Source organism: Solea solea, chromosome 6 (genome assembly GCF_958295425.1).
Source record: "Solea solea chromosome 6, fSolSol10.1, whole genome shotgun sequence".
In the NCBI taxonomy this organism is placed as follows: Eukaryota; Metazoa; Chordata; class Actinopteri; order Pleuronectiformes; family Soleidae; genus Solea; species Solea solea.
In genome coordinates this window covers 28,280,882-28,291,254 of record NC_081139.1, presented here as the reverse complement: position 1 = coordinate 28,291,254, position 10,373 = coordinate 28,280,882, and the positions used below count along the sequence as shown (strand labels likewise).

At 45.8% G+C, this 10,373-nt stretch overlaps 2 protein-coding genes across 3 annotated transcripts; one reads left to right on the top strand and one right to left on the bottom strand.

Moving 5' to 3' along the window:
- Positions 1-240: 240 nt before the first annotated feature.
- On the bottom strand, positions 241-4,949 carry mkrn2 (makorin, ring finger protein, 2). The gene is made up of 10 exons (XM_058632280.1): positions 4,843-4,949; positions 2,812-2,940; positions 2,580-2,716; positions 1,798-1,923; positions 1,530-1,705; positions 1,350-1,415; positions 1,129-1,277; positions 885-995; positions 663-807; positions 241-581 (listed from the first exon to the last, which is right to left on the bottom strand). The coding sequence occupies exons 1-10, from the start codon at positions 4,866-4,868 to the stop codon at positions 414-416; spliced, it is 1,233 nt and encodes a 410-aa protein (XP_058488263.1). The 5' UTR covers positions 4,869-4,949; the 3' UTR covers positions 241-413.
- A 75-nt stretch (positions 4,950-5,024) lies between these two features.
- LOC131461214 (MKRN2 opposite strand protein-like) lies at positions 5,025-8,014 on the top strand. 2 transcript variants are annotated; one of them, XM_058632290.1, is made up of 4 exons: positions 5,025-5,882; positions 6,412-6,461; positions 6,555-6,723; positions 7,343-8,014. In XM_058632290.1, exons 1-4 carry the CDS (start codon positions 5,671-5,673, stop codon positions 7,500-7,502), a joined length of 591 nt encoding a protein of 196 aa, XP_058488273.1. In that variant the 5' UTR covers positions 5,025-5,670; the 3' UTR covers positions 7,503-8,014. The 2 variants fall into 2 exon arrangements, with proteins under 2 accessions (XP_058488273.1, XP_058488272.1); XM_058632289.1 differs by having other exon boundaries at positions 7,289-8,014.
- Positions 8,015-10,373: the final 2,359 nt, after the last annotated feature.

The following is a 10,373-nucleotide window of genomic DNA, read 5'->3' as shown; positions in this document are numbered from 1 at the left end:
GGAGAAGCTGTCGCATGTCCCATAACAGGTTTTTACTGTTTTGACCACTAGATGGAGACATCAGCTCAGTCTGTGGTGACAACTAGTACTAACTACACTAACCTTAACTACCCCAACCATCAAACCCACCTTATTTACTTAACAAACTAACCTTACCTAGTCCTATCACTAAACAACCCTAACTAGCATTAACTGAGTGTTTTGATAACGATGAAGTCATAGTTGATCAATAAAACCATGTTTATGAATCTACAGCTTTTTTTTTTTTATTGTTGAGCTTCAGTCACATGATCGATGTCACACTGTGATGTCATGTGATTATTTACACTATAAATAAAACATCAATATCACTCATGATGATCAGACGAGGTCACATGATTCCACAAAACATGTCCACCACAGGGGCGTGGTCTCTACTGGTCCGGAGCGGGCGGGGCCTCCAGGTCTTCGTGGCTCGGACCCGACATCTGCATGAAGAGCTCCCTCAGCTCTGTGATGTCATCGTCCAGGGAGGGAAGGGGCGGGGCCGAGCGCTGCTCACGCTCCTCGATGAAGTCCCACAAACGAACGTTGTTCATGAACTGAAAACAAACACAAACACATGTCAACAAACAGCCCCGCCCACCATCACACTAAACAAGACGGCGGCTGTGGACTCTGACCCGCACACCGCCCTCGCTGCTCAGCTGTTTCCGCGGCCGCTCCGGTTCTGCTCGGGTTCCGTCCGGAAAAGCATGAAGATACAAACACTTCCCTCCGAATGGACACGAACCGCGACCCTGGTCGAAGTACTTACACGCCTTCTTACTGTGCACACACAGGAAGTGACATCATTGGTTGAAAAACTCAAAGTGGGTGTGGCTACTGAGACACAGGGAACTCACCTGACTCCGGATTTGAAGAGTTCAATGAGGTGATCCTTTTCGTCCTGGTCCTCGACCCAGTAGATGGAAGGAATGACAAACTCCGAGATGACACGACACTCGGGACAAGACCTGAAACCACACAGACCAGAGACCTGAAACCACAGAGACCTGAGACCTGAAACCACAGAGACCTGAGAAACCAGAGAACCAGCTCTCTCAGACTTTTGACCTCGTCTTTCAGACCCTGATCAGGGATCCTTACTTGACAATGACATTGCTGAAGTTCCTGGTGCAGCGCCACCTCCTGATGCAGGACAAGCAGAAGGTGTGGCAGCAGGACGACAAGATCCCGAACCTCCGCTCTGACGGGTTTATCTTCTGCACCACCAGCTCCATACAGATGGAGCAAACCTGTGGAACGACAGGAACGACTCAGCAAACTCACCACGACTCAGCACACTCACCACGACTCAGCACACTCACCTTATCCTGACTCAACTGAGCTGCAAAGGCCTTCTCCATGTCTGCTTCAAAGAGCAGGAGACACATCTGAGACAGAGATATGAGTTTGTGTTTAACATTTATTACAGTGCACACACACGCACACACACACACACACACACACACACGCACACACGCACACACGCACACACACACACACACCTTCTCGTGCATCCTCCTCTGCTCGGGGTCGTGGGGGTGGAGCACCTGTCGCCTGCACACGTCACACAGGTCGCCATGGAGATAAGTACAATTGTCTCCATAGAAACACTGTCCTGCAGCAGCATAAGGACACAGCTGGGGGAGGTCCTGGGAAGCCCCGGCCACTGGGGGAATAACTACAGAGACAGGTACACTGGTAACATGTATTACATCATGATGACATCATTACAGCTATCAGCCAATCAGAGGATAGCGTGCTTTGTCCAACCTTGGTCTTTGACTGAGCCGTCCAGGCCCGTCCTGATGGCGTCCACGTAAGTCTGAGGAGAGGCGGCGGCAGCGTCTGACCACACACTGTCAGGTGGAGCGCCAAAGCTCCTGTCCACAGGCATACCTGGCAGAGGTCAGAGGTCACAGACACGATACAGTTATCAGGTTGTACATCAAGTATCGAGTGAAACCAGAACTTTCTAAATCTCCCAGAATCATTCAAATTTTTTAAATTTCCATTCCTCATTTGGATTCACAGTCTGCCGAACACCAACGAAGAAGAAGAAACCGTGCGGCCATGGATCGTGTGCGCCGGCGCTCCAAAGCTTTGCTTTTAAAAATAATGAAAAGTCACCTCAGTGCAACAGGAGGGCGACAAACATCAGGGAGTACAATACCAGCTCCGACCCTGACCTGGACCCTGACCCTCAGTCCAGCATCGCAGTGACCACTTAGGTAAGTCAAAGGTAAACCAGTTAAACCGGAGCTAAAGCGGTGTGTTCTCATCTGTCCAGAACACTCACACATGGTCTTGGGTTGTACCAGTTGTTCCTTATTGTTGGTGTTAGTCGCTCAGTGGGAGGAGTCACTGCAGTCATACACTCAGGATATGTGTAAATGTATAATATTTATATACAATATAAACATTTAAAATATGTTCACTCTTTTGACCCCATCTCTTAAAAAAAATCGGAATCGAGAATCGTTCAAATTCAAACAATGCCCAACCCTAATCATGTGTACCTAATAAAGTGGGTGGAATCATCGTGTGTGTCTCACCCCTGTCTCTGAGGACCAGGTTCTTCTTCACTCCGCCTCTGATTGACGCCCCACCCCCAGCTCCCCCTCCTTCACCTCCTGGAATCTCTGAAGCTCCTCCCCCACCTCCTCTGTTTGAAAGTTTGACATGGTCGTACCTGTACAGGAAGTGATGTCACTGTTTAGACAGAAATCACAGAACACACCTGTCCAGTGCGTGTGTGTGTGTGTGTGTGTGTGTGTGTGTGTGTACCTGCAGCGTTCTCCATAAGCACATGTTCCTCTCTGGTAGAACTTACAGATGGTTGAAGGTTTGCTGTTGTTCAGGTCATGAGAAAACAAACAGCGACTTCCTTCTCTGCAAACACCATGTAGGAAGTACCTGGAACACACAGACACAGACACACACACACACCTGTCAGTCACCATGACAACACCTGGTGGCCAAGTGGAAAGGGAACCTGGCTTGTAACCGGAAGGTCGCCGGTTCAAGTCCCCACCAGGTCAAAAGGGCTGGGGTACCCCTGAGCAAGGTACCCAAACCCCATTGCTCCCCGGGCACTACTCAGTGTGGCAGCCCACTGCTCCTAATTCTAGGATGGGTCAAATGCAGAGAAACAATTTCCCTAAGGGGATTAATAAAGATTCTATTCACTATTTCAAAAATAGACCTCCTCTACTTCCTTGTAAACCTGTTGTGCTTCCTTGTAGACCACCTGTACTTCTTTGTAAACCTGTTGCGCTTCCTTGTAGACCACCTGTACTTCTTTGTAAACCTGTTGCGCTTCCTTGTAGACCACCTGTACTTCCTAATAAATCTGTTGTACTTCCTCATAGACCACCTGTACTCACTCATAAACCTGTTGTGCTTCCTCGTAGACCACCTGTAATTCCTTGTAAACCTGTTGTGCTTCCTCGTAGACCACCTGTACTTCCTAATAAATCTGTTATACTTTCTCATAGACCACCTGTACTTCCTAATAAATCTGTTGTACTTCCTCATAGACCACCTGTACTTCCTCGTAAACCTGTTGTGCTTCCTCGTAGACCATCTGTACTTGCTTGTAAACCTGTTGTGCTTCCTCGTAGACCACCTGTACTTGCTTGTAAACCTGTTGTGCTTCCTCATAGACCACCTGTACTTGCTTGTAAACCTGTTGTGCTTCCTCGTAGACCACCTTACTTGCTTGTAAACCTGTTGTGCTTCCTCGTAGACAACCTGTTCTCACTCGTAAACCTGTTGTGCTTCCTCGTAGACCACCTGTAATTCCTTGTAAACCTGTTGTGCTTCCTCGTAGACCACCTGTACTTCCTAATAAATCTGTTGTACTTCCTCATAGACTACCTGTACTTCCTAATAAATCTGTTGTACTTCCTCATAGACCACATGTACCTCCTCGTAAATCTGTTGTATTTCCTCATAGACCCACCTGTACCTCCTCGTGCATCTGTTGTACTTCCTCACAAACCACCTGTACCTCCTCGTGCATCTGTTGTACTTCCTCTTAGACCACATGTACCTCCTCGTAAATCTGTTGTACTTCCTCATAGACCCACCTGTACCTCCTCGTGCATCTGTTGTACTTCCTCACAAACCACCTGTACCTCCTCGTAAATCTGTTGTACTTCCTCTTAGACCACCTGTACCTCCTCGTAAATCTGTTGTGCTTCCTCGTAGACCACCTGTACTTCCTCGTAAACCTGTTGTGCTTCCTCATAGACCACCTGTACGTCCTTGTAAACCTGTTGCCCTTCCTCTTAGACCACCCATGCTTCCTCGTAAACCTTAGATCAAGATGATTTACAGGAAAAGTAATGATCGCTCTCTCATACTCATACTCATACTCATACACACACACATGCTAAAAACAAAGTCTTATCACTAACCAGTTAATGACTAACCCTAACCATAACCTCAAAACTTAGTCCTAAACTTAACCAGTTCCTCAGAAATGAGGTTCTGGTCTCCATTAGGACCAGGCTTTGGTCTCCATTAGCACGACTGGTCCTGACAAGGTCACTGTTTATGACAGAAAACACACGCGCGCGCGCACATGTAACTTGAACCCGCTCTTTGACCAGTGGAACATATTCACGCGCTAACAGCTAAAAACATTAGCACGATGCTAACGCGTTCTCAGAGATCTGAGTCAGAAACAACGCGAGACTCAAACACGAACAAAGCAGACGGACAGGTAACACACACACACACTCTCTCTCTCTCTCTCTCTCTCTCTCTCTCACACACACACACACACACTCTCGCACACGCACACACACTGACCTGCAGGTCACCTGCTTCGTGCTCATCTTCCTCGCGGAGCTTCGGCTAACAGCGACTGTCACTGCGGTGTTACGTTCAAACGGGTCCGACTGTGAGCCACAGCCACAGCACGAAGGTTCCTATGAGCTCTGTGACGGTTCCACGAGCACAACCATGCCAAATACACGTCATCGTGACGTCATAATTAAGTCTTAGTTGATAAAACGACGATAGTAGCTGAGATTAACCAAACTTCACATGGTTAACAGACAGGAACCTTTTATCTTTACAGGAAGTTAATGATAAAACTTTGTTTTATCTGTTTTACAGTTCACACGCACACACACACGTTCGACTTCATGACTTGAGGGGACATTGCATTGATTTACATTAATTTCCTGGAGATTTACCCTGACCTCAACCATAATTACTAGTGGTTTAATCCTAATCCTAATCCTAACCTTAAAACATATCTTCACCTTAAAATGTAGTCATTTACGTTATGGGGACTCTTTGTCCCGACAAGGAAGACTAGTCCCCATAATGTGACTGTGTACAGGTTTAGGTCCCCACAACATTAGTAATACCTGGACACACACACAGGTAACTTCAGAACACGTCCACTCCCAGTTTCCATGACGATGTTCTTAACACGGTCCAAAGGTCACCAGTTCAGACTGAAGGAGCTCCAGGTGAGTCTGGTCACATGACCGTCTGTCTGACAGTGGCTACAATGTGATAGGCTGCATGTGAGCATGTGATGTCATCAAATAGGTTGTAACCTGGCAACTGGGTGTAACAATGTAACAGAGAAGAAGAGAACGAGTGAGAGGAGCAACAGAAGAGAAGATGGAGGAGATGGAGAGCAGTGTGATCCGACTGAGTCACTGTCAGAAGAACATCTTCTGTTTCTCTGTGCCGGAGCGGTGTCCAAGCTGTGGAGACGAGCTGAGGGGGAGCAGACTGCAGGAGGCGCCAGTCAGCCTCCCCTCCCCCTTCACTAATGGACACAAGAGCTCGTGCTGCCTGTTGATCGCACCTGCACACGACAACCTGCACAGGTAAGGGTTCACATGATTTCAGATTCTTTCAGGTCTGAACCAGGTCTGAACTGTGTTCATCCAGTCTGAACCAGGTCTGAACCAGGTCTGAACTATGTTCAACCAGTCTGAACCAGGTCTGAACCAGGTCTGAACTGTGTTCAACCAGTCTGAACCAGGTCTGAACCAGGTCTGAGCTGTGTTCAATCGGTCTGAACCAGGTCTGAGTTGTGTTCAACCAGTCTGAACCTGGTCTGAACTGTGTTCAACCAGTCTGAACCAGGTCTGAACCAGGTCTGAACCAGGTCTGAGCTGTGTTCAATCGGTCTGAACCAGGTCTGAACTGTGTTCATCCGGTCTGAACCAGGTCTGAACTGTGCTCATCCGGTCTGAACCAGGTCTGAAACAAGGACAGTGTACAAAACAAACAAACAACAATAGAAACAGAAACAGGACAACAGTGAATTACAGAGTTTAAACCAGTGGGTTTTGAGTCTGGATTTAAAGATGATCCAGAAGAACAGTGTGTAATTGCTGTTTTTGTCCTCAGAGACTTTGATGGAACGTCAGATCTTCACACCGGCATCTCCAGCACTCAAGGTAGGAGTCAGAGGTCAGAGGTCGTGGCCAGATACCACAGTCCTTCCCCGTCCATGTCAGACATAATCACTGTGTGTGTGTGTGTGTGTGTAGGCCTTGTGTATAACTACACTCAGAGTGGTGTCCGTAGAGATCAGAGTGGGTGGGAGCACTGCGTCAGTGTTCCTCTGGTCCGACCAGACATGTTCCACCTGATGGATCAGTGGGACCAGTACCTGGGTCGCTTCTCTGAAGGACCTATGTGGGACCCTGTCTGGCACAGGTACACTCTCACACCTGGTACAGGTACACTCACACACCTGGTACAAGTACACTCATACAACTGGTACGGGTAAACTCTCACACCTGGCACAGGTACACTCACACACCTGGTACAGCTACACTACAACACCTGGTACAGGTACACTCACACACCTGATACAGGTAAACTCTCACACCTGGTACAGGTACACTCTCACACCTGGTACAGGTACACTCACACACCTGGTACAGGTACACTCACACACCTGGTAAAGGTACACTCACACACCTGGTACAGGTACACTCTCACACATGGTACAGGTACACTCACACACCTGGTGCAGGTACACTCACACATCTGGTAAAGGTACACTCACACACCTGGTACAGGTACACTCTCACACATGGTACAGGTACACTCACACACCTGGTGCAGGTACACTCACACATCTGGTAAAGGTACACTCACACACCTGGTACAGGTACACTCACACACCTGGTGCAGGTACACTCACACATCTGGTAAAGGTACACTCACACACCTGGTACAGGTAAACTCTCACACCTTTCTGTCTCTCTCTGTCTAGGTTTAATGAGGACAACCATAACTGCTTCAGTTTCTGTCTGAACTTTATTAACAGCGTCCTGGCGGTGGAGGGGCGGAGCTCTCTCAGCAGAGATGCCTTCACTCACAATTTCATCTTGCCGAGGATGAGGAGGGTGTCTAAGTTCACCACACTATACCAGCACATCCAGAGACAGCAGTACTATGTGGTGGACGGACAGGAGGACAGACAATAAAGACAGGGGTTAAGGAGGAAGAGAATGATGGACAACTTCAAACTTTGAACTGTAGAGGGCAGCACTGCACCTCCTACAGTACAACCTGCAAAAGACAGACAAGAGGACAGACAGAAGAGACAGGAGGACAAACAATAACATGTCTGTGTGTTTTTCTCTGTTATATATGAACGAGTGTTTTCTGTGTCACTGAACATCTACATACCTGTGAATGAGTTAATGAGTGATCGTGTCAGTTTGTGTGAATGAGTGAATGTGTGAATGACTGCGAGTGATCGTGTCAGTGATTGTGAATGACTGTGTGAATGTGTAAGTGATCATGTCAGTGTGTGTGAATGACTGTGTGAGTGATCATGTCAGTGTGTGTGAATGACTGTGTGAATGTGTGAATGACTGTGTGATTGATTGTGTCAGTGTGTGTGAATGTGTGAATGACTGTGTGAGTGAGTGAATGTGTGAATGACTGTGTGAGTGATTGTCCAAATTAGTAAATAAAATAAACATGAACAGTTTATATTAATCTGTGATTCACATTCACACATTCACAGTCACATGACCTGAACTAAACCACTTTACACACGCATTCACACATTCACGGTCACATGACCTGAACTAAACCACTTTACACACACATTCACATTCACATGACCTGAACTAAACCAATTTACACACATTCACACATTCACAGTCACATGACCTGAACTAAATCACTTTACACACACATTCACACATTCACATGACCTGAACTAAACCACTTTACACACACATTCACAGTCACATGACCTGAACTAAACCACTTTACACACACATTAACACATTCACATGACCTGAACTTAACCACTTTACTCACACATTCACAATTACATGACCTGAACTAAACCACTTTACACACACATTCACACATTCAGTCACATGACCTGAACTAAACCACTTTACACACACATTCACGGTCACATGACTTGAACTAAACCACTTTACACACACATTCACACATTCAGTCACATGACCTGAACTAAACCACTTTACACACACATTCACACATTCAGTCACATGACCTGAACTAAACCACTTTACACACACATTCACACATTCACGGTCACATGACCTGAACCAAACCACTTTACACACACATTCACACATTCACAGTCACATGACCTGAACTAAACTACTTTACACACATTCAGTCACATGACCTGAACTAAACCACTTTACACACACATTCACACATTCACGGTCACATGACCTGAACTAAACCACTTTACACACACATTCACACATTCACGGTCACATGACCTGAACTAAACCACTTTACACACACATTCACAGTCACATGACCTGAACTAAACCACTTTACACACACATTCACACATTCAGTCACATGACCTGAACTAAACCACTTTACACACACATTCACACATTCACAGTCACATGACCTGAACTAAACCAATTTACACACATTCACACATTCACGGTCACATGACCTGAACTAAATCACTTTACACACACATTCACACATTCACATGACCTGAACTAAACCACTTTACACACACATTCACACATTCACAGTCACATGACCTGAACTAAACCAATTTACACACATTCACACATTCACAGTCACATGACCTGAACTAAACCACTTTACACACACATTCACAGTCACATGACCTGAACTAAACCACTTTACACACACATTAACACATTCACATGACCTGAACTTAACCACTTTACTCACACATTCACAATTACATGACCTGAACTAAACCACTTTACACACACATTCACACATTCAGTCACATGACCTGAACTAAACCACTTTACACACACATTCACGGTCACATGACTTGAACTAAACCACTTTACACACACATTCACACATTCAGTCACATGACCTGAACTAAACCACTTTACACACACATTCACACATTCAGTCACATGACCTGAACTAAACCACTTTACACACACATTCACACATTCACGGTCACATGACCTGAACCAAACCACTTTACACACACATTCACACATTCACAGTCACATGACCTGAACTAAACTACTTTACACACATTCAGTCACATGACCTGAACTAAACCACTTTACACACACATTCACACATTCACGGTCACATGACCTGAACTAAACCACTTTACACACACATTCACACATTCACGGTCACATGACCTGAACTAAACCACTTTACACACACATTCACAGTCACATGACCTGAACTAAACCACTTTACACACACATTCACACATTCAGTCACATGACCTGAACTAAACCACTTTACACACACATTCACACATTCACAGTCACATGACCTGAACTAAAACACTTTACACACATATTCACACATTCACGGTCACATGACCTGAACTAAACCACTTTACACACATTCACGGTCACATGACCTGAACTAAACCACTTTACACACACATTCACAGTCACATGACCTGAACTAAACCACTTTACACACACATTCACAGTCACATGACCTGAACTAAACCACTTTACACACACATTCACACATTCAGTCACATGACCTGAACTAAACCACTTTACACACACATTCACACATTCACGGTCACATGACCTGAACCAAACCACTTTACACACACATTCACACATTCACAGTCACATGACCTGAACTAAACTACTTTACACACATTCAGTCACATGACCTGAACTAAACCACTTTACACACACATTCACACATTCACGGTCACATGACCTGAACTAAACCACTTTACACACACATTCACACATTCACGGTCACATGACCTGAACTAAACCACTTTACACACACATTCACACATTCAGTCACATGACCTGAACTAAACCACTTTACACACACATTCACACATTCAGTCACATGAC